Here is a 25,673-nt window from a genome sequence, read left to right as displayed (position 1 = left end):
ATATTGTTGACACAAATAACAGTTGTAAGAGTTGGAAAAGTGTTTTCCACAAATTTCAAATGGAAAAAAAACCCCAGCCATGAATCATGAGTTGCTACGTGCTATTGCTGGTTGGTTGCGTTACAGAAAGGTGGTATTTCTCATTCTTGAGAACATTTCATTAGAGATTAATTTGTCTACGCCCCTGAGTCCAAGATGAATCATCAGTATCATCTGTTTTAATAGAAGAGAAATACTTGACGTTTGCACATATGACCTCCAAAGCTATAAGACATGGATTAAAAGCCACAAATGTTAAAATTATCAAATATATTCCGGTTTGCTGTGATTTGTGTAGTACACAGTGGAGTTTTTGTGGGTTTTGGAATCCATTATGGTATAATTCATATTCCTGCAGAAGACTCCAGATAGGTTTGCCTGGCATACAATGATATTTATACGTGGTCTTTGATCAATAATACTTACTGTAGAATTACTGTCTGATGGTTTCTCAGCTCGTTTTCATTTTGAGATTGAACATTAATTAAAACCCTGTTGTAGCACATGACACCTTTATTTACACGTCTGTTTTTCAGTCTGTCATTTAATGGACACAGACACAGGGTTGGGCTAATTTTCTGAATCCGTTCCGTTAGACCAGATCTTGGACTTGTTCCCTCTCCTATCCCATTATCTCCTGTTTAAATTGCACAAAGTCAAGAAAACAAAGATCTCATGCACGTTTGCATACTCCGCCTCCGCGTCTCGTCTTGTTTGCACACAGCCGATGTTTTGTTTGCTTTAGTCGGGACAATAGCCACAAAAGTAGTCCTTCAAAAGTATCGAACCGGGGGAGGTGCCCGTCCTGTGTGTGAGCCGACTTTCAAGAGCTTGTTGAAGTGCTCCCTAGTCATGCGTGGGTTGAGAGAAGTCATTTGTTCTTCAGGGATTATAGTGCGAGTGTGTGCGCGCTCTCAGACTGAGGGTTTTCACTGGCTGATGCTAAATTGAAAAGCCGTTGTGTTGAGGTTAACTAGCTAATTCCCTCACAATGTGGCGAGGCCACATTTATATGAGAGGTTTGTGCGTAATGCGGTATTGTCCTACCTAAAAGCAAAACAGTGCAACAAAGACTTTACGTGATAAAAGAGGGAAGATGTAGGGTTGTTACAACTGATCCTCTGTCTTATTGAGACTAATTCAGTCTTGAATCTGACAGAATAGATTCTGATATATTGCAGTAAATATCACATTTACGTTTTAAATAATCTCTGTCACGGAGAACTGCACAAGTAACGATTTCAAGCTAAATAATAAGAAAATTGATTTTGGGAAATAATTATAAAAAAAAATTAATTAGTGGAACACATGCAAGCATACAGCTTGTTGAGGACCGGTGTACTATTATTTTTCTTAGTGATTTTCGTCCGGTGGATAAAATATCTTATAGACTTAAAATTAGGGACCTATAGTTATATTAAGTGACCAGAGTGTCATATGATTTCATATTCCTTATGATTTGTGTGATGCCAAAAATGTGGACGGAATGCAGAATTATATAAATGGAATACTGTGACTGTACTTTATTGTTATTTACTGTATTTTAAACACCATTGATATTTGAAATCACCAAAACAAACAGGCCCCTACCTAATGCCTCCACCCTCGATAAGTGAAAGCATTTCGTGTTACTACAATAATTCAGGTGAAATTGTTATCTAGCCCCTCTACTTATTCAATGGCAAACACATCCCTTCCATCCCCAAAACCATAGTTTTCATTAGAGATGCACTTATGTGAAAATCTTGGCCGATACCGATAATTCTTTATATTTGAAAACCGATAATAACCGATATATTGGCCCATAAATCTAAATCCAAATTTTTATGAGATTTTTGAGAGCCTGATTACAAACACAAAAGTCCATGTCCCAAGCACACAATTAAAATGTTGTCAATATAATTTTATGTTACCTATATGACATGACATTCAAACATTGCACTGTGTTTTCCTTTTTTGAGTGATTCCCATCATATTTCAAGCAACTCAAAAACATCATGGCGAACAGTGCACATCTGAAGTGTCACAGCTGAAGGAAATAATCCATTATTTATCGACTTTAATATATCAATTGTTTAATTTTCTTATCAGGCCGATAATGATAACATCAAAAATGAAGCCGATACCGATACGGTTGCTGATAACGTGCATCCCTAATTTTCATGAGTTAAAGTGACTAATACATTACAAATGTGACAAGATTAACGCGATCACTAAAAAGGGAACCAAAAGAAGAAAACTTGTATTAGAAGTATTTTATCTCACTTTTCAGAAACTTGAAATGATTCTTAAACCGGGCGTTGGAGGTTTAGATGTTCCAGGAACATCTAAATTTTTAAAAAGAAGGATTCCGATCAGGCAAAAGGACCTGTGTTAATATCAGAGAAGCTTTCCAGCGCTGTAGAGAGAGCAGGAAGGCCTTAAGGTTGCTTTATTTTTTCTTGATGCGCAAGTAGCGGTTTTTCTGTATTTCACTAAGAAACTAAGATATGCTGTCTTTTGCTTGATTGTATTTGTAACCCTTCTTTTTAAAGTTATGTTCCCAGCATTTTCTCTGCCATCTCTCTCTTTCTATAGTCGTTCTGCTAATCTCTGTCTTGTGCACTGAGCTCTCTCTCCTCATCCTTACTGCTGATTGGCTACAAGTGTGTTTTGGTGCTCTGTCTGAAACTGTGTTTTTTAAATTTCTTACCGCACCTTGAAAAGCAGAGGTGATTGGAAAAATAATGGTTTCCAAACATACAGAAGACAAGCAGTATTGACTGTTTTCTTAATTTCATGCCATTCATTTATTGTATTGCCATTTTCGTGAAAATGTACTTTTATGCATTTGGCAGACGCTTCTTACTGTGCATTGCAATATGAATTTATCATTTATTATTTCATGCAAACCCATATGGCATTGACATTGCTACCTGTGGAAAAGTTTACTTAGGAATTTAGAAAATGGAAAACACTTTTCCTTTAAATATAACAGTGTGCCTGCTGGGATAGTGGGTTTATTTGGGGAAGATTTTAAGTGGAGTTGTTTTTGGGGTGTATCCTAAATGGGCGATTACACTGCACATTTTGTCCCATTGCTGAACACTGGAAACACAAGCGCATGCAAAAAAGTTTAACCTTTCGCTGTGCTCAATTTCAGTTTTTGTGAACTCTGAGCTGCGAATTTGTATCACGTAAAGACGCGTGTCCAATAGAAGATCAATAATGGCGCTTTTACACCGCATGGTACGGTACGGCTCGGCTCGGTACGGTTCAATTGTGGCGCTTTTCCACTGCATGGCACGGTACTGTACGGCTTACTTCGGCTCGCTTTAAATTGTACCTGGTCTGTTGAGGTTCCAAGCGTACCATACTGGTACTGAAATGTGACGTGAACACACTGCAGATCACTGATTGGTCAGACAGGATCGTCACTACCAGCGTCATTGTATTTGCGACGCGAGAAACCAAACCTGCTAGATTTAAATAGCCAGTAACAGTGGCGACTGCTTTTAAACTAATCCCACCCACTTTAAAGTGGTACTAACTGCAGTGGAAAAGCAACCGAGCTAAAGCCAAACGAACCAAGCTGTACCGAGCCGTACCTCATAACAGAACGCAATCTTTAAAGCTGCATGTTTGCAGCATTGCAGGAAAGTGGAGTAGATTGTATATTTTTACATTTTTGATTTATAGTAATTGTTATATGTTCAGCTTGTTTTTAAAAAAAGACGCCACAGAGCATGATGTCATAACATGACCATTGCAGTGCTCAGAGAAAATGTGTGTGTATGATGCAACTATTGAACGTTTATGATGTGTGCCGAGCAGAAATCCACATCTTATGCTATGTTAATTTGCTTTCAACCGGTGTAGACTTCTGTCTCTTTCCCACCCTCCCCCTGCTCTGCTTCCTCTTTTCTTCTCATCCCAATCCCTAACTCTGGGCCGTAAAGCTCAGGCTTTGTTGCTGAGAGTGTGAAACTAGGTCACTACCCGGCATCTGAAGTAGCTCTGTTCACCACAGCCCAGCACTTCTGATGTTGCAGGTACAGACACACGTGCACGTGCACACACGGTAACAAACACACACGTGTGGCAGAGGATCACCGCTTCACTCAAACATTAACCTGAGCCTGCGAGGGAGCGGATTGTTCCACCCCTCCATCACAAGCTCCCCCACAGGTCTCATTCTCCCCTCGCTGCAAGTTCCTCCCAAATCCAGAGTGGCAGCCATTTATGTGCCGTATACCTGTGTGAATGCGCTGGCAAGCACCGTCTGCACATGCCAGGCAAATCCCATTCCTTCAAATGCCTGCTCACTCAAGAACTTGATATGTCTTCCACCGCTTCCTTCTTTATTTGTGTCGTAGAAGAAACTGATTTTTTTTTATGTTTTGAGGGAAGGAGCCTTTGAGTGCTAGGTTGTTTTTGGTGATTGCTGTGCGGTTTGGTGTTCTGAGCTATTATCGTGAGGATGAACTATTATAGCAATTGAGGAGTTGAAATGGGTACATTCATTTTCTTTTGGTAATGATTCTGCTCTTAACCTTGTGGTGGGACCAATTATTTCTGTAGAAACAACCCTCTATTTTAATGTCAATTTTATATAATTTTATCCTCATTTTTTAAGTATTATTAAAATAAATATGAATTTAAATAAGTTTAGTTAAAAAAAATATTTCAATAAAATAAATATTTAAAATATTAGATATATATATATATATATATTAATAATTGCTCGTATTTTAATTCCCTTAATTTTGTTTCTTAAAAAGTGTTTTCTTTTATATTATTTATTTTTTTATTTATTTTTGTCTCATTAGTTTAGTTGATTTCTGACAATTTATCTGTGATGAGGCGTTTCTACAATTATCAACATTGCAAATCTACAATTATCAACATTGCAAATCTAGTCACATTTTTACAAAAGGGAATACACATTTATTCAGTTTTGTAAAAATGTGACTAGATTTGCAATGTTGATAATTTATAAGGCTATATATTGGTATATTACCAATATAAACATTTATAAGGCTATATATTGGTATATTACCTGGTCCGTAAATGACAAAAAGCTAACGCTACTGTGAGGGTGTTTTATAATACAATGGCTGAGGGAGTGACATCTTTCTCTCTTCTGACTGCTGTAAATCAATCTCTCAATATTTTTACCCTCTTTTGGAAAGTCTTTGAAACGCTATTGCAGATTTTTACTTTTGCTTTTAGAGCACATGCTGTCGCCTCCCATTCACCGCTATAACCCAACTGACGACTGGTCCATTAACACAAAAATTCTGATCGCTTTGTCTGCCTCTACTCAAGCCGCATGATTCGAGGGATCATTCATGTCTGTTACACGCTAATGCTTTGGGTTGTAATGTTAAAACCCTTAGAAAGTGTGTCTACTGTACATTTAGCAGCCCTTTAATTTGTGCTTTGCTACTGAGCTGTTTAATTTTCGTCGTCTGTAAAGCTAGCCCTAGCATGTTGCATAGCAGCGATTGGCCAGTCTGATTATGTTGGAGTATCGGCCTTTCCATAAATAACCGAGTGAGTGAGAGAGAGAGAGTGAGAGTGAGAGCGAGAGCTGGCTCGGTATGAAAGAAAGGAATAAACAAGTGTTCATTCACATGCTTTCCACACTTCCAACAACATTGTGAGGATCACGGATGCTTGTGTTTGGCATGTAGAAGTCGTGCTGGCTTTTAAAGTTTAATGTGCGTGGCTGTTGTGTCAGAATGCATGCTAATGGCACGTTGTGTGTGTGTGTGTATGGCCAGTGTATGCTGCGTTGCCCGCTGACACCGGTCCCCTTCACTGGAAATTTTGACCTTTCGGTGCCGCTTTGAAGTGACCAGGTCCTGCTGTGGAAATGAGCCCTGCGTAAGCCTCGTGCAGCGGGATGGTGAGAGCCCTTATATAAGCTCCAAGCAATGCAAAACTGTGACGATATTACCTCACAACCAATCGGCAATGTCTATAGAATTTTAAACACAGTCTGTTAATTGTCGTCACAGCCCACACTCAACACTTTCCACTCAATCCTTTGTTGTCAGTTAGGCAGCATTGTCGCCTTATTGTCTTGATAAATATTGTATTTTATTCGCCATGAGCTTTAAATTCCTCGTCCGTGGTGTGCGCCGCCTCAGGTTGGCGCAGTCCCAGCGTTTATGTATCAGATTTGTGTTTGTTTCACATGGTTCACATCTGTCAGAATGCAGCACTGCATATGCCGGTGATGTGGTTTTCTGGGCCATTAATGGGTGAGATGTTTGATCTTCTGCTCCTCTGCTTGACTATTGCAGATGACAGCTGGTGCACTGCTTTCAAATTTCTGAACCTAAGGCTTAGCTAGCACATGGGTGGAAGTTGGTATTGATACATTTATTTTATCATCATTATTGTTGGAAATTTTGTCCGTAGCCCTCAATCGGGTCATGGGGTCTATACGACCCCAATCATTTTTTACTTAATAAAAAAAAGGTTCCCTTCATCTCAATGGAATAAGATTTTGTGACTTTTCAAACATTATCTATCTATATACAAAAAAAAAAAACAAAAACAAAAAAAAAAAACCTGGGCTTGATTCGGTTGTTCTGAAGGTATGTAAAAAAAAAAAAAAAATTCAACTCCTGGTCTTCGGGGTCAATATGACCCCACATTGAAATGAATGGGAAATGTGAAAAAAACTAAATATATTTTCTTCATGTGTCTCAAAAAAAAAAAAAAAAAAAAAAATCCGCCATAAATCTGAACATTTTTACACAGAAATGAAGGCCTACTAGAGCATAAATGCAATGTATCATAAAAAAATATTATTTCAAATGCTAAAGCTAATGGTGTAGTTGAGGAATTGTGTGGTATATGGATACAAAAGTACTTTATATCTCCAAAAACACAGCATTAATGAATAGATGAGAAGTAAACTAAAAAAATATATTATTTGTATAATTAAAAATTTATATTTTTTGTACAATTACTCAATCAATTGTTGGGGTCGTATAGACCCAGAAGCGTAAACAGAAAATGAAGACCATTTGAACTTAGGTAAATATGGTACTAATTATTCTTGTACAGTCCCTATTTATGGTTTGTTTTTAGTTTTTTGTAGTTGTAAAAACACCCAAAACCCCATAACATATTTCTTATATTCTTATTTATTTATTTTATTTTTTTTATGTACAAACCACCTGATCAAATGTAAAATATACATTTTATTTTATTTTAGATTATTAATTTTTGGTGGGTGTAACATTCAGGATCTGACAACAATGTTCAAAATAGACTCGTCCCTGAGAATGATTTAAATAAGGTTCTGTCTTTCTCTCACTCTCTTTCTTTTAAAGCCTTTTAGGGCAGGCTTTCCTCCATTCGTTCCCGTCTCCTCTACCTCTCTCACTCTCCATCCACCCTTCGGTTCCTCCTCTTGTTTGTATCGTTACCTTGGGCATGTGGCATGTGCCATGAGAGCTTTTCATTAATTGGGTTTGGTTACATTAAGCCCCAGAGCCAACAGGCCATTCTGCCAATATCACATTGCATTTATAACACACCACTCTAGACTGGGGGCCTCTCTTTATTTTAGGCGTCTCAGCACTGGGGTTGCTCACCTACTGGGGCTTTAAAGGGGCCAATATATTGAATTGAGTGGGCAACGTGTGTGTGTGTGTGTGTGTGTGTGTGTGTGTGTTCATCTTTGTTATTTAAAGGTCATGCCTTCCACCAATGGGATGCGAGTATGAACACCTGGACTAGGGTGTGTGTGTTTGTGGGCTAAAACTGGTAGTTTTGGCTGGTAGTACAGGGTGTGTTTCTATTCAGGACTGGACTGTGTTTTGTCAAATGTTTCAATAGTCACAAACCTAAAGCAAGTCAATTTTTCTCACAATATTTTTTTGGTTTTTGCTTGTTTATTCTGATTTTCCTACATAGTGCTAAAGAAATGTTCAGGGTTAAATATGTTACCTTCATGTATGTCAATTTACTGTTTACAATGCAAGTTAATTGCAACTCCTTCCTCTAACAATTATTGTTTTTTTTACTGCTTTTGTTCTGTACGACACCACTGGATTTATTCATTCATTCATATAAATCTAAATTACCATTGTGTCAATGTCAATTTATCACAGAATATAGTTTCAACCCATTTGTCTGGCAAACACTACTAAAATACTCACCGTTTCAAAAGTATAGCCACAAGACTTATACATGCTGACACAGACAAGAGACTAGTGTGATAGAATCGCTTACTGACCTTGCCTTATATGTGTATTAATTGAATTATATTTTATGTGGTGATCATCATTATTATGTGTATTGAACCCAGAAGGACCTGGACATTTGGCTTGTTTGAACATCTACACTCTTTAATTTCCTTTTATTCATGGTGGTCATCTTCTCTTTGGTGAACATTATAGAGGGATTTCACCTAGATTTGTAGCTGTATGGCAATCTGTCGTTACCACTTAAGTTGCCAACTCTCGAATGTTTTCAAAACACCTCGCACTCTTTCACTCAGCCACTTTATTGTAGCCTCTGGCATGAGGAGTCCTCATTGCATACAAATTACAGTAGAGGGAAGCGATTATTATATCCCACCCTCCCCCCTTCAACACCACGGAAATGAGATAATTGAGTAAAGGACAAAGGGCTGGTGGTGCGAAGAAAACGCTTGTTGGTAACTTACTGACAATGTTTTGGGCAACATAGGATGATTGGAAAAATGTGCCTCTTACCTACATTTTGGCAAAACTACAAAACCTTAAGGATTAAAGTATTTTACAGTTTCCAGCTGGAATGAACATTAGTGGCAGTAAAACGTCAACAATTATTATATTACTGCTTACACAGACCAATTATCTGTTAATCAAGACTTATTTTCACACAGTTAAGAACATTTTCACCATAGTGCATGATTTGTTAATGAATCTATTTAGATATTTGCATCACATAACCAGCTCCATATAGAGAGCCTAAGTCCCTCCCCTTCCGGTCGACCACCATGGGACCTTATTTCGGAAAAATATTGAATGGTAATCAATGGCGAGAGACAACAAATATTTTGATCTCGTTTGAATTATGCCTTGAATTACACATATGATGTTTTTCAATTTAAAAGATTTTAAAGTAAAGAAAGTCGCAGTTTGATGTAAAACCGTTGAAGTATAAGACTGTGAAAATACGTAATTACAAAGACTACAAACCCCAAAGGCGCACATTTTCTCTCAATGAATGAAGCTAACTTTACTGAGGCTATTGTCTTTCATTGTTTCTAGTCTTACGTTATAATCGTAACGTTACGCCGTCATACTTGAGTGTTTTGTACCAGACTGCACACACACGAGCAGAGGATCTCACTCGTTGTTTCGCTTCCCGGGAGACGTAGTTCATAGAGCGATTTTCACATAAAACTAAATGTTACTCTTCTGTTTTATGACAAACTGCGACGTTTTTGACTTTCAGAATTATCTTTTAAATTGACAAACATCATATGTGTAATTGAGGGCACAGTTCAGACGGAATAAAAAGATGAGTTGTCTCTCGCCATTGACTACCATTCATATTTTTTCTGAAATAAGGTCCCATGAGCCGGAAGCGGAGGGGCGGGACTTAGGCTCTCTATACATGGCTTTTCTATGGCTAAACTTGCTCTGTAACTCACATGGTATAGTATTGAACTTGCGATGCGAAGCGAGAAGGTACGAATCCCATAAAGTCTTGTAGAAGCAGCGGAAATAGCATGGTTGCTTCAACAAATGTGTTTTATCACAACGCTTGCTTTTGTCAACACTATTAGTTCGGTTTAGCGCCAGTATTAGTGTAGTTGGTACGTTATTTTCAAACGTGATGGAGCATTAACCTTAACGTACAACAACCAACATAATAAAGCGCTACCAGATCTGTTTCAGATAAAAGTTGATGTGCTTTTAGTGCTACTCACTGGACATTTCACTTTGAAAGTGTTGCGAAACACGTAAGAAGCAACTTAATGTCATTTTGCAGAAATGTTGCCACAGGCAGTGGTTAGGTTTTTTGGGTTAGATGATAGATGGTTTCCCATCCAGATTTTCTATCATCTAGACCTGATCATTTTTCATTACCTTTCAGTGTTTAGTGCTGATTGGTTGAAGTAGAGGTGCTTTTTGGACAAGTTGTTGAAATGAACAGTGTCCATTTTGTCTCCCAACTCATTGCACCCAAGTTTGCCATTTCCCGCACTCTTGCTTTTTCCTCTGGATTTTCTGCCGGCCCTCAGCCAGCTTGGGTTCTGCACAATGAAATTTCTTTTAAACCACATCTGAGGGGCTCTAGAGGCAGGGTTGGCCAGACCTGCATATAAAATCCTAAATGGACATGCTTCTTTTCAATCGGCACCGCCTCTCTGCAAATATGAATAGAAAAACCTAAGCCTATTATTTTTCTTCATAATAAAAGAGAGAACGGGGGGAGGTCCGTCCGTGCCATATCCTGTCGCCCGGGCCTGTGAAAAACCTGGCCCTTGAGAGATCCTTGGGGATAAATCGCCATGGCACCATCCGAACCGAGTTCCTGTGGGCATTCGGGGTGTCCGGCCACTTCCTGGTCGGGTTGGCCGAAAGTGTTTTCAGTTTAATACGCAATTGAGACGGGTTGGGAACTGGGTGGCACGAAACCACCTGGAAGGATTTGAATGGCCTTGAGTGGCGGTGAATCACTCTGCGTGACTTTTATTTAAGACCACAGAAAGCCAAAAGAACCAAACCCTGCCTTCGTATATTAAAGGCAACCACATTTTTGGAAAGCTGGATGTATTTTAAATATGACATTTTATTTCTTTCTCTTTTATTTTTTTGGAAGAGCGAGCATTTTTCAAGGTTGTGCCTCTGGGGCCCCTATGAATTGGCACTGCAGTCTTGAGGTTCCCTGCTGGAATTTTAGCTTCATGCAATGCTCCGAGATGGCAGTTTATTAAGAAGTTGAGAGAAATGGGCTCTGACAGCTGCGACTGAGAGGACATAAAAGAGGCCCCGATCGAATAAGGTGGAACGCAAAGTGCCAGCTCCAACTTTTCATGGCTGCCGTGAGTCGAGGACCTCGTATTGATAATACTGGAGAGTTGTGGTGTCTTTTGCATGATGCTTGCGTTGGACTCCTTTCTTCAACTCAAACTGTTTTTAAGTTCTTCTTCCACTCTTTGGTATCTCTTTTTCTCCTTTACTCGGAGACAGAGACTAGGGGCTTAAATGAAAAATATGCCTGCCTCTTATCTCTCTCCCAGAGGAAAAGCCAATAAGAGCTGAGAGGCGTAAAATGAAGAGGGGGTAAGGATTCTATCGTGCAGTCTTCCAGTGAAGGCCTTTCACAGTAGCTACTGCCCCCAGTCACATATTAGTAATGAGGGCGATTCAGGGATAAGGTTTCCTTAAGGTAGCAAAAGAGCCTTTTTAAAACTACTAGTCCAGATTAGCCGTGACCTCTGACCATCAGTTGAACCTGTATTTAAACCACACAAGGGAGTGAATTATTAACAGGCTAATTTTTAGTTTTTTATTATTTTGTAAAAAGAGCAAAGGAGATGTTTTACTATTGTTTTTAATTAATTAATAATGTTATATTTGTATGTTATTATCTTATTAAATTGTTTCATTTGAAGCATGTGAATTCACTTAATTCGATTATATCGGCCATCGTACTGATAAACAAGTTTTAACAAAAAATAATCATCTGGCAGAATCTGACCCGTCATAAACCTTGTCAGCCTGCCTTATGAATATTAATTTGGCACATATCGTTTGCCCAGTACCAATTTCAAGTTTGTTCGATTGACTGCAGATGTGAAAGGTTGGCAGAGGCTTGTTCTTGGTCTCAAAACGACATTCCAGCTGGCTACAATTTGTTTCCTTTGTACTGAAGTAAAGCAAAGTTTATATACGTTTAAGTTATTATTACGCCAAAAGTGGGGTCGAAACAACCTTCTAAAAGTGGTTAAATATAATATATTTGCTACACCAAATAGGACATGCTCCTTGTTCAACATCCTTGTTGGTCTTGGAACAACATTCCCAGCATATTTTAGGGATACACTTAGAGCTTAGGGCTTCAAAAACATGATCAACCTAACATTTTCCTTTGGTTTTACTGGGGATTGGGTTAGGGATAGGGTTAGGAGGACTATATTTGTTTTTCTAGGACCAAAAAAGGATCCAAGTGCATGTCCTACATCTGGCATTTTCAAAAGTATGAGGAATAAATGAACATACACAGTTTTGTATTATCAGCATCAAGACTCCCAAAAAATGCCTTGGGAAATGTTGGTGTTTTGGACGTGTTTGGAACTCCTAGTGTTGGTTATGAGAGCTGGGATCTTTCCAGAGAATGCCATTCATCTCATCGTCCTCCCTCTCAGACGCTCCAGTGTCTGAGAGACTCTGAAATAATAACACCCCCATCCAAACACACACGGACACACTCTTCCCTCCCCATGGTTTTACAGCAGTACGTCTGCTGAGGAAATGGCACCCTACACCTGCCTCTCTGGCCAATAAGCTGGTCGGAAACGGCAACCTTTGCTCCCAAATTAGGACAAACCACTCATTCATGCCTGTGGGAGTTTTGCCTGTGGCACGGGTGGGCCGCTTCTTACTCGTGTGAGACGGGTAAAGTTGTGGAGATTTAATACAGCTGAACCTAAATTAAGTTTTAGGCAACAATAGGCAATCAATGAATTATTTTTTTGCACTTTTCTTTCAAAGGGATTTCGTGTTTGTTTTTGTATTCAGACTGATTTCATAGGACATTTTTAATACATTAGTTGAAATGTGATGTGATTATAAGCTGCCTTGAAGTCTTCCTGGGAATTTTCCACTCACAATGAACAAATGTGTGTTCTTGTGTCTTTTTTTGCTGGTTAACAAATACAGGACAGTTTTTATCATGCTAGTGCAAATTAATGAATGGTGAAGGATGTGTATGCGTAATGCTTTATGTATTTCATAATTCTCATGCTACCACACTGATCAATGGGAAAGAGATTGGTCTCTTCATAAAAATATATTTCTTATTTAATATTTTCTAAAGCTTTATTGCTAAATCTAAGCTACAAAGTGGTGATTTAGTATCATTGAGATTCTATTATAGACTTACCAATATTTTATACTTTCCATTTTAATTTTGAATATATACTGAAATAATCTTATTAAATACTTTTTTTTTACTTTTTAAGTGTTGTTTAAGTGTTCCCTTTATTTTTTGAGCAGTATATGTATATATATATATATATATATATATATATATATATATATATTCACTTATATATTTATATATTCACAAATATATATATATATATATATATATATATATATATGTGTGTGTGTGTGTGTGTGTGTGTGTGTGTGTATATATATATATATATATATATATATATATAATATTTATTCATTTTTATTTGAGTTTTAGCTGTTTTAGTACATCAAGTTCAACTAAATGAAAATGTTTTTCATTTAGTTGAAAATGTTGCTATGGGAAAATGTATTTATTTTTTTATTTCATTTACATTTATTTTCATTTCAAGTAACATGTTCTTTTATGGTTTTATTTTAGTTAACCCCAATATCCATGAGCTACACAAATGCTTATACAATTAAATAAAATTAGTCAAAATTCATAATTTCAACCAGTACCAATTAGCTTTCCACTTTGATTATTTTATTGACAAGCCCCCAACTTTGACTTTGGGCTCAAAGAAAATCCAGAGTTTAGCAGTTATGGCTCTCATAAATAAACTATTTTGGACAGAAATAGATCATATGTAGAGTAGACCAGGTAAAGGAGAAGCTCAACAATTATCTGAAAAAGTGCTACATGTTCTTGCACATTGTGTACTTGATGTCCTTTTGTGGTGTGGAGAGCACTGCTTTGTGAGTAAGCTCAGAGCTGTGTGTGTGTGTGTGTGTGTGTTGAGTCCACTGCTGACGTGATTAACCCTGCTTAGTTCCACCGCAGACGGCCGGGGCTCTGTAATGAACTCCCTTATTCACTGGCTAATGATTCCCTTTGATCTTCAGCCCCGAGACCTCTGGTCTGCCTCTGCCCTGTGGCGTTCCCATCCTCCCTCCCTGTTTCTCATTCTCTCCTCCTCTGTCTCTCCCAACCCCCTTCTTTATTCATTCGTTTCTTTCCAAAACTACTGCAGTAGGCAATCCACACATCAGCACTGGTGAGCTGGAAGTGTGCATGCTCAACTTTTTTGGGTTGATGCCGATTTGTTAGTCTGAATGCCTCAGTCGCATTTTTATGATGATTTTTTCCCTCTGTGTTTTGCAGTCAAATAAGGTGCCGGTGGTTCAGCCGTCCCATGCCGTTCACCCTCTCACCCCTCTGATCACATACAGTGACGAGCACTTCGCCCCCGGCCCACACTCGGGACACCACCCACAGGACATCAACCCCAAGCAAGGTAAACGCATGCAAACCGCACAAATATGCTACTGTTGTTCATTGCAAACTATTAAAGTCATCTAAAATCACAATTTAGCAGCTATAACTACGTCTGCCATTGGTCTGTACATTAAGTATTAAATGGTTTTAGTTTTATTTTAGTTAAATATAATATCCATGAGCAACACAAATGGATATAAAACTAAATTAAATACTCAATTCACAATTGCAACCATTTCCAATTAGCTTCCACTATGATTCTTATAATTGACAAGTCCCCAACTTTGACTTAGGGGTCAAATGACTTCAAAAATGCATTCAATGCATAATAAATAACATTAATATGTTCTATAAATAACGAGTAAAATAGAATATTCAGTGGAAAATTATATAGGAATGAGCTTGATTTAATTCATTTTATTGAACTGAAATGTAGGCTTTGATATTGGTTAATATTTTTTGGTTACATCAGCGGAAAAGAAAATTGTTTTGGATAGGCGAAGGAAGTATGGGGAACAATATGGGTAAAAAAAAATTATGTTCACCCAAAAATGACAAATCTGCCATTTACTAGACCTTATGTCATCCAAACCCATTTGACTTTATTCTGTATAATATACGATTTTTTGAGAATATTTTTTTTCTCAGTATCATCAAAAATGTTTGGTTATCAACATTCTTCAAAATATCATCTTTTGTGTTCCACAGATAAATTAAATTGAGGCTAACTTGAGGTTGACGGTTTTTCAATTTGGGTGCGCTGTCCCTTTAACTCTGTTGCTGTGTGTTGGAATGTTATTTCCTGGTGTTCTTAAGCACTATTTCTCTACTATCACTAATCTGAAGAGACATGAACTGTACACTTACACTTTAATAAGCTAACAATTCATTCGTAGTAGAATCCTATTTCCCCTAAGTCTGTCAAAGGTGGTGGGGTTACAGTTTTAACGGGGCGTTGAGATTTTTGGCAGGCGTTGTTGCACGCGAACACAACTCCATATGTGCTCCTTCCGGCTAGCACTCACCTCTGTGGCAACTGGCGAGGGAGAGGGCAGACAGGATGTGATGAAGTAGAGGAGGTCTGGAGAGCTATAAATAGCCTAAACTAGGCTGCACGCCACAAGCAGATTGGCCAAATGATCCAAAACTTGCTCTGTTTTCATACACAAACATGGAGTCACTTATTCATCAGACATAATACGCCGAGGGCGGAATGGATAATACACTTACACAAAGAATATATGAGAGAGTAGCCTTTTCAAGATCTTTTTCAGTAAGAATTGAGGTAAATGTGCAGCATTTAATGGTTTCGTACAGATAGTCGGCGTGAAATCAAAGTAGACCACGTTTATCTTTTAAATATACATTCCTGGTGATCCTACTGTGCATATTGTAGGATCACCAGGATGATTTTCCTTTTCTGCTGGCTGATATGCCATCAAGCCTATTTTGCAGGAACACACACTCTGAGCTCCATGTGAAAGAGAAATGATCAGTTGGAGATTCAAGGGTTGATTTTAAACTGAATGTTCTTGCTGTTTGTGTATATATCCCTAGGGTTTTGTTGTCTTCCACGGACACCCTTTTGACAGTTTAATTTAGCCCTAGGGCCTTACTTCACTTTTCCCTCCTCAGTTTAAGTCTTTATACACAAACACTGTCTTGACCTTGGTGCAGATGTGTGTTTGTGTGAGTGTGCACGCGTGTGTTTGGGGTGAAGTTGAGAAGCTTAGTACCGCAGGCCAACTGACATCCAAAAGCAGCATGAATCATATCAGCGGGGCTTATTAGAACAGCGCAAAAGCATTCCTAATTATCCCATGATCCGCTTATATGCACCGTACCGGACCATAGGGCCCAACTGTGCAGCACACATTGATGTCACACTGCTGTTTTCCAGATGTGTCTGTCTCACACTAACACACGTCACTGTGGTTTTCTCATCCGCTTCTTCTTGAATCTTGAAGCAGGTATGCCCAGGCATCATCCTGGACCAGACATTCCCAATTTCTACCCTCTCTCCCCTGGGGGAGTCGGACAGATGACCCCTCCACTGGGATGGTGAGTGCATTTAAAGAGATCGTCAGTTTTTGACAACTGACGTAAACCGATCAGGTTTTATTAGAGCTAATTGTGTAAGTAGAGACTGGAAATTCCATACGTTGGCTACATAGACTTATTTTATTTTATTTTGAGAGCATGAATATTCAAAAGGTAAATATTATTAGCTATGAATACGGAGAGTGAATGATACATTAACCCACACGCAATATTTTTCACTTTCAGGTTCTCTCATCACATGGTACCAGGCCCTCCTGGACCCCATGCCACAGGAATCCCCCATCCCGCCATTGTCAACCCGCAGGTGAAACACGAACCGCATCACGACACAGACCTGATGCACATGTGAGTGTCTCGTCCATTCAGCTATAGCATGCTAAAAATACAATCAATGTCTTTATGTTCCCTGATCGCACATATAATTACAGAGCACTGATTATTGGCCAATATTAGAGATTTTTTTGTTTTAATTTATTGGTATTGCTTAATATGAGATATATATTTGCTGATATAGTACATTTATTTGTGCATGCTTTTAAAAACACTCTATATTTAAAGGTGGGGTAAGTGATATATTTGAAAAATGCGGTTTGAGTTAGACCGACCGACACAAACACAAAAAAACGTGTGTAGCCAATCAACATCAGTATGACGGTGGAGGAGAGAGACAAGCAAAAGAGGGAGATTCGAAAAAAAGACATAATAGAGATGAGACACAATACAAAAGCTTAGAAGAAATAACTGGAAAATGAAGGATTTTGATCAGGAAAGAGCTTTAGGACCTGACATGGATGTTGCTTTGATTCATTCGCTCTACATGAGTAACATTGTTTGTCTGGAGCTGCTGTGCTGTTGGCAACTAACAACAAACCTTTTCTATTGTGTACTGTACGTGAATTTTTTTGTGCTTCATCGTCATTCGTTCTTCATCTGCGCTTTATTTTTTGCGAAGCATTATTTTGTTGTGCTTCTGCTATGATAAACAGACATCCACTCTTGGATTGTGTGTGTAATGGAGACCAGCTGGTGAGAGTTGCGCTGAAGATTGCTAGAGAATGCTGTGTTTAGCATCATTGCTAGTGCACTTGCCTCGCATGCTGGTGATCGAGGTTCGAGACCGGCTCGGAGCAGGGCAGTTAGGATTGGAGCGTGATTTCTTATTTGGAGGCGGAGCAATGAAGAGAGGAGTGTGTTTGTTTTGGTTGATTTCAAACATCAACAATTTCCAAAAGCGTTTTTAAAGTATCACTTTCCCCACCCTTGAATAGCTAAATGTATTGTTGTAAGCTTGGCATTGAGAAAGGCCACATGTGACCGAAACGTTTCCCACTATTTCCAGTAAAAGCATTTGATTTTATCTTGCTTTTTGACGTCTCTCGTCTTTGGTGGAGTGTGCGGACTCTCTTGAAGTGCCTCTCTAATTGGATTTTTTTTTTTTTTTTGCCAATGCACCTCATGTGGACTAATTTTAAGGCGTGGTGACTCCCCTAGTACAAAATATGAAATGTCTAATCAGACAACAGACAAGCATCATAGCATAAGAAAGAAAATATGAAAAATAAAGTCAAATAAGGAAATTTAATATACGAAGAGTTCAGATGCAAAAGCCTCTAAATACCATTTGAAATTTTCTTCTTTAATGATGATTTTTGTATCAAACTTAAATAACAATTAATAGGTAATTATCATTGCCATTTACGTGAAATCACTGAACTTAAATATACAAGCTTGATAAAAATGATCATTCTAGAAGAAAATTTCAAATGGCACTTAGAGGCTTTTGCATCTGAACTCTTCATACATACAAGTAAATAATAAATAAATAAATAAAACGGGGCTAAGTAGCTTCTGCAGCATGAACACAAGCATGTAGTCCGAAGTTATTTTTATGTGACGTAGCGGTATCTCACTAGGGTCGACATGTGGGTGATGCCATCATCGTTTCACAAACTATACGTACTGGCTGGCTTTGGCTGTACACACAAAAACGCAAGGGTGTCGTTTTCAGATTTATCCACTTTGGGACCCGGTTTAAAAAAAAATAGCGGTTTCAGGCTCCCAAGGCTGGATCCGTCTGGACGAAACGCAGATATGATACAAAATGTATTGCTAAACGCATATCGGTGTGGACAAAGCCTTAGTCCGCTTCAACCTTGCCCTTGAGTGCACTTTTGAGTGCTATGCCCACATCTCAAAGTCCCACCCAACATTTTTTCACTAATCTGGCAATATGTAGCAAAAGATCTGTTGCTACTTTCGTTTAATTGCGATTTTAAAACTATTGATTTTAGTTTATTCTGTTTTATCTATTCACTCAAAATATAATAGGTCTGTATTATATTGGCTATTCATCAGTCAGCTCAAATTAGATTTTTGGTGCATCTGATTTCAACGAATATGAGTCGTGCTGTTGGCAAGACCTATCAGCTCTAGGTCACCAATGGGAATGAAACACTGGGACTCTCGTAGACTAGAGAGAGGGAATATGAAGGTTTGGTTGCCATTACTGGTGAAGTAATCTCTTTGCATGAAAGCACCCAAATGGACATAATTAAAAGCCGCTGCTAGCTTTTCGGCACTGGCTCCCAGATTGTTCTCTCACGCAGCTTTCTGATTGGTGGTTGGAATCAGACATTCGGCGCTCTCACACGCCATGGCGTCGCTGTGGCAGCCGCTTTCGCACCTCCCTCTGAGCGGTTTTCCCCTTTGTATTTCCCTGTATCACTTAATAATTCTCCCCCCCCCTTTTTTTAACTCTTTCCTCCCCCTGTTTCTCCAGGAAATCTCAGCATGAGCAGAGAAAGGAGCAGGAGCCCAAAAGACCTCACATCAAGAAACCTCTAAATGCTTTCATGCTGTATATGAAAGAGATGCGTGCCAATGTGGTGGCCGAATGCACGCTGAAGGAGAGCGCCGCGATCAATCAGATCCTCGGCCGGAGGGTACGTATGTGGTTCGCCTTCACGCTTTGGGGTCTCTTGCACCACGGCTCTATCATAGTTAGCACATCGGTATAACTCAACATAACAAGTACACCAACACACAAGCTGGCGGTTCAGAAATTGGGGGCTTTGGGCAGGTAGATGGTTTAACTGTGTAATCCTTCTTTTTCGGAATTGGAAATAGAGGAGCTGTTAAACATATTTAATGCTTTATGGCGGTTTGAGGCGGCTAGCCACAGCAAAGGACCGTTTTGCGGTGGTGTGGGGTAATTGCACCCTGACATGGTTTGAAGTAAAGCGCCGCTAAATTGGAACCAGTGTTTTGATATGAAATCAAAGTTTCGTGTTTTTTTTCCTTCCCTTCTCTCATCGCTGCATATGTTAATCTCTTCATCATGTTCCATTCCACCCCCAGGCACACGCACACACAGATTTACTCTGACACACACACAACATTTGAGTTAACAAGGATTTTTAGCCAAACGCCAGCATGCGACTCTTTGGAAGGAACTTAAAAGTGCATGTCAGTAATTGACTACTTTTCTCCCCCCTCTCTCTAATCTCCCTCTGCACCGAACAGTGGCATGCTTTATCTCGGGAAGAGCAAGCTAAGTATTACGAATTAGCCCGCAAGGAACGGCAGCTCCATATGCAGCTTTACCCAGGATGGTCTGCCAGAGACAATTATGTAAGTGTCCACACTAACACACTGCCTGAGACTGAGAGTTGTGTCATGTGTTGAGTGCTTGAGAGTAAATATAATGCTCGCAATGTTTGAGTGTCTTCAAAAATGAAAATATATGCATACTAGCTACTACAGATGACACGATTCACAAGTCTATGTTGTTTGTTTTGTAGTCCGAAAGTTAAGTCCGAGACACTTTATTTTAAGGTGTTCAATTCAAAGAGCTGAGTAATAATAGTTAACTACATGTAACCTGTGACAAGGACACCAAAATTGTAAAAGTGTAACCATAGGTATAAAAAGTCTAAAATCCTACTCAAATATATATTTAAAGGGATCCTCAACCGTTTTTTCATATTACACTATGTTATTCCCTTAACTAAGACAAGTTGATGCATATCTGGTGTGCGAGACACTTTGATCGCACTTAAAGTCCCCGTGAACCGGAAGTTGCAAACGATTTTTCTCCAGTGCTGTGACGTATTTCCAAGTGAAACGAAATATTGAACAGAGGGCAGGGTTTTACTCTAGCGCTCCTCCTCTCCATCTCTCGCTCATAGCAAACTAACGGTTTGAGGGGAGTGGTTAAGCGTTTACCCACCCAAATGTGAAACCTACGTCATCAGAAAAAGAAACCGTTCCAGACCGGAAGTAACTTTTCAGATTTTGATTAAAGATTACTAAGGTGAAACATTTTTTTTAATATATATTCACTTGCACGGATTAATTGTTCACCACAAGACTAGTAATATGCGCTAACAAAGTAAATAGGTTCAATTTTGATTTCACGGGGACTTTAACTAGCCCAGTTCATTCAATATGGGCCAAGCAGAGAAGCGACCAAACACCTCCACATTTTCCCTATTTAAATACAGTTACTCAAGCAGTGTAACTCGACCTAGGACGGTGACACAAAATAAAACGTTGCGCTTTTCTAAGCGTGTAAAGTGGATAACTATATTGTATGGCGAAATACCACGGCAAGTGCTTGGGAGCACTTCGAATCGGCATAGTAATATCATCATTCGTGAAAGGTCCTCTCAGAGTGATGATATTACTGCGCCGAGTCCATATTCGCCGAGTCGAAGCGCTCCCAATCACTTACTGTAGTATTACGCTGAGACCTATTACTGAGACCACAGAGGTATGTATCAACTTGTCTTAGTTAAGGGAATAACATAGTTTAACATGAAAAAATGGTGGAGTATCGCTTTAAATAATGCAAATATTCACAAGATAGATAGCAATTTGTTGTATTTAATTTTAAAAAAGCCTTAACAAAAAGGCTGGTCATTGTTTCACAATGACTTCTATTGATGGTTATTTTCATAGGATTTTTTTTGTGACTCATTCATGAAACGTGAGCAGAACAAATTTGTGCAAATTGTTCAAAAAAGGCTTTTCTGTAAATTATTGCATTGAATGTATCCATACAAATTTACAAAACACATCCATTCTTCTTGAGTTTCATAAATGAGGCAGAAACACAAGCAGAATTGTTAATCGAATGTAAATGTAAATATATATATATATATATATATATATATACATACATATATATTATTGCGTAAATTGTTGCACTGAAAGTGATCCTTTACATAAGCGGGGTTTGATGATAAATTTGTTCTGCTCGAGTCTCAGAAATGAAGCTCAGAAATGAGCAGACTGAATTTGTGTAAATTGTTCTTGAAAATGTTCTTGCGTGAATTATGCCAATTTAAGTGACGTTTAAGTGTTGGTTTTACGACTGATTCATGAATCACAAGCCTGTTAAGTTTGTGTAAATGCAAATTGCGTTAAATGTGATGGTTTCATACAAATATTTTTTATGAACAATTCTTCAATTGTTGTATTAGAATGGTTTTACACAAGGATTTACATTCATCCATTCTGCTTATGGTACATAAATGAGGCCATTTGCATCCTATATACAATTATATACAATTATTCCTTTAGTTTGCACAGGTGTTGCAGATATTAAGGCAGTACACTTGCAGAATTCACCTCCAAAATGTATGGTTAAGTTTTAACCAGCATAAATCTCACTCAATATGAAGTGCCAGGATGTGATGCTAAAACTAAAACCTGGCTTTCACACTAATCACCAAATGGAAAAGCAACAGGACTAAAACGAAACACTTCAAAGACAGATGAACTTTCATCTCCACTTATATATTAGTGGTGGGAGCACACTTGTATTTAATAGTGCTAAGGATTCTGAGCGTATCCCTGCTCTGTCATCGACGCTTCTCCTGCTCTGGGCTTCTTGGTTCCGTCAGTCAGGGCTAGAATACACAGATTAGTGACTGAATAAGTGGATTATCAGACTTTACAGCAGGCAACCATAGCGTGGCTCATATTGGACTGCAAAATGACAGTGCAGCACTATCTATACCTATAGTCATCCTGCCAGGGGATTTTGGGTAAGCTACAAATCCTAAAGCAGTCCAGACTTCTCACTCTGGAGGAGTGTTTGTCGTGTCAATTGGAGCAGGGGCAGATGTTTTATTCTTGTTTAACTTTCTGATTGGTGATTTGAACATGGAATCCAGAAGAATTAGGAAGGGTATTGGACTTTTATTTTATTAATTATTTTATTTTAATACAGTAAGGAATATTTTTTCAATTGACAAATGGCAGAAGAGTCATGCTTTCATGGCGGCCCTTTAAATATTCCTCTGGCTGTTTCATAGGGAAAGAAAAAGAAGCGGAAGCGGGAAAAGATCCAGGAACCTGCCCCAGGTAAGACTCAGTGACCTTGCATTCTGGCTGTAATTTGTCCTATTTCATTAATGTACACACTAACTTAGCTAATGTCACCGTAGTTTATGTAAAGTGGTTTATGATGGGATGCCACATGCTCAATAAATGCGTTCACACAGTGAATTCCAACATTTCTAAAGTCAACATGAACATTTATGAATTAATGACTCTGTTGGTTGCCTGAAAATCCACAAGTCTGCAGTTTTACTGTTAATTTGTAATTTTCACACCATTATGAACAGTACACCCCACCCAACCACTCCATCTTTCCATCTTCTCTTCATATTTAAGTCTTTAGGATTAGTCTGTTTTAAAGTCCACATGCTTCCTTCATTGTTTCTATCTTTTCTGGCTATTTGCCGTTTTATAAATGCATTTGCAATGTGTGCTTGTACAATGTATATCTGGCGCTAAATCTAGATAATTTAGAGTTGTGTATAATGGAATTAAATGGATAGTTTATCCAAATGAACATTACAATAGCATCTGGCATCATTTACTGTACACTCAAATGGATATGACTTTTTCTTTTATGGAACACAAAGGGTGAATTTTTGTACTGGGGCTTTCTAGCTACAAAATTACAAAAAAAAAAAAAAATGCCATAAAGCTCTCTTTAAAGTGACTAATGACTCATTTGTAGCGATGTTTAATTTGTGAATGGAACATTCTTATGTGTCAGATCTTTTCAATAAAGCATTTAATCCAATTCACAAGAACCATCCTGAGTGATTCGTCCAGCACATTATTCAGATTTTCTCCTTATGTGTTCTTGGAAGAAAGTAAGTCATGACACGAGGATGAGTAAATGATGACAGAATGTTCATTATTGGTTGAACTGTTCTTTTAATGAACAATGCTGATGTGTTAAATATGCCAGCCAATTATGTTTGTTGGCCCTACATTGGCAATTAAGACCAGAGATGGACTTATATGTACTTAGAGGCACATCCTGGTAATTAAAAGCTACGATTTCCTGCAGGTACAGGCCAGAGAATGAAAACGGCGTACATCTGAACAATGGTAAGAGCCTCTTCCGTACCTCTGGTCTGATTGAGTCATGATTTTCTAATGTGGTTCTTGGCAATCAGAAATACATGAGACTAATCCTAAAGGCAAACCTTGAGTTCACCAATCAACCATTCACTGTTGTATTACAAAAGCTGTTGTTTGCTTTGTGTGTGTGAGCGCCATTGTTAAAGGGTTTACTCTTATGAACATACAGATGAATTGTTGTGACAAGTCATTTTTCTTTCCTAACTCTGTTTAAGAACTCCATTACATCCCTTTTCCTGTACACTGATGTGTGGCTTGTGGCATTGGGTGACGAGTTTGTATTTTCAGAAGACGAATGCTTTTATCGAGCGCACCATTAGTTTGAAAGATCACAGAACAGAATAATCTCGACAAAGTCGGCTCAGAACATCAAGTCCACACTATCAGGTTTCTTTCCTCATTCATTCCTTCCATCATTAATATTTGGCATGCACCAATAACATACAATCCTGTGGCTCACGGCCATGTTTGACTGGCGCTTTTTTGACAACATTTGGAAACTGGGATGGTTTTGAAAGAGTCGACCCAGATGTAAGCTAACTCTTTTAGCATTCACCCATATGGCCCCCATGTGTTATCTCGCCAACCCTGTGAATGAATGAAGCCCTTGCCAGCAAATTTGGCTTGCGCTTTGCTTTTTAATTTTTTAGCGATTAAACCAACTGGCCTAAAAGAATTTAGTTCTCTAAACAAAGAAGAGAATCGTTTCCGTCATCAAGAGAACATATCTATTTTCCCTCTTATTAAATCACCCCACATCTTGCTTTTCCACTTCTTTTTGTCATGAAAGCTGCACAGATGTGACAAATATGGTCCTTCCCAAAAACCTACAAGACAGAGGTTTTACGTTTGATCAGTTCACTACCCTGTGGCTACCGAACACAAATTGGACAGTTTCACACTTTCTTATTTTTTCTCTTTCTTTAAAAAAAAAAAGCAGCTAAAAGGCGCTCTATCTTCGGTTCAGTAATTAGTGAACTGGGGATTGACGCTCCAGCTGATTCAATGTGGCAACCTTAAACTAATATACATAAAACAGAGAATATTGCCGCTGCTTGTCAATTCATGCAGATCCGGACAGACTGCGAAACATCAAATTTGTCTTCATTTATTCGCCTCACAAATGACAAATGTAATACTTGTAAATAAAGTGATAACATTTTTGATAATTGATGGGATCATAGTAGCTTGTACATAGTGCAAAATAAATCCTATTCTTAACGAGTATTTTTGTTGTTGTGGTTTTCTAGTTAAAATATCCACTTAAAAAAAACAAGATATATTTACCTGAAGCAATGCTAAATAAGATATTTTTAGAGAATGAATCTTCATTCTTTAAACAAAATGCAGATCTAGTTAAATAAATTGAGCAAAAACAGAAATACTGTCAAATATTATTACAATTTAAAATAACTGGTTTTTGTAATTTATTCCTGCAATGAAAGCTGAATTTTCTGCATCATTGCTCCATTCTTCAGTGTCACACGATCTTTCAGAAATCATTCTAATATGATGATTTGATGCTCAAAAAAAAAACATTTCTTCACTGTAAAAAAAAATATTTTCAAGATTTAAATGTTATCACAACATTTTTCCTTTTGTCAAATCAACTTAAATAATTTATTTAGTTCAGATAACTTATTCATTTAAGTTTCTGATGATTAAATCAACCTCCTCCATTGTATTAACTCACTTTTTCCAGTTCAATCAACTTAAAATTTTAAGGT

At 38.2% G+C, this 25,673-nt stretch overlaps 1 protein-coding gene across 3 annotated transcripts in view; it reads left to right on the top strand.

Annotated features, from left to right (window-relative positions):
• lef1 (lymphoid enhancer-binding factor 1) overlaps nt 1–25,673 on the top strand; it is a 46,239-nt gene that overhangs the window by 11,094 nt on the left and 9,472 nt on the right. Inside the window, exons 4-10 of one of the 3 annotated variants that reach the window (XM_039688858.2) lie at nt 14,326–14,458; nt 16,407–16,500; nt 16,726–16,845; nt 19,280–19,442; nt 20,023–20,130; nt 22,821–22,869; nt 23,873–23,913. In XM_039688858.2, coding sequence (XP_039544792.1) covers nt 14,326–14,458; nt 16,407–16,500; nt 16,726–16,845; nt 19,280–19,442; nt 20,023–20,130; nt 22,821–22,869; nt 23,873–23,907 — 702 coding nt within the window. In that variant the 3' untranslated portion in view covers nt 23,908–23,913. The remainder of the gene's footprint in view (nt 1–14,325; nt 14,459–16,406; nt 16,501–16,725; nt 16,846–19,279; nt 19,443–20,022; nt 20,131–22,820; nt 22,870–23,872; nt 23,914–25,673) is intronic. The other 2 variants (XM_039688847.2, XM_039688839.2) reach the window with 2 other exon arrangements.

Source organism: Pimephales promelas, chromosome 6 (assembly GCF_988280905.1).
Source record: "Pimephales promelas chromosome 6, fPimPro1.hap1.1, whole genome shotgun sequence".
In the NCBI taxonomy this organism is placed as follows: Eukaryota; Metazoa; Chordata; class Actinopteri; order Cypriniformes; family Leuciscidae; genus Pimephales; species Pimephales promelas.
This window is presented reverse-complemented; position numbering and strand designations above follow the sequence as displayed.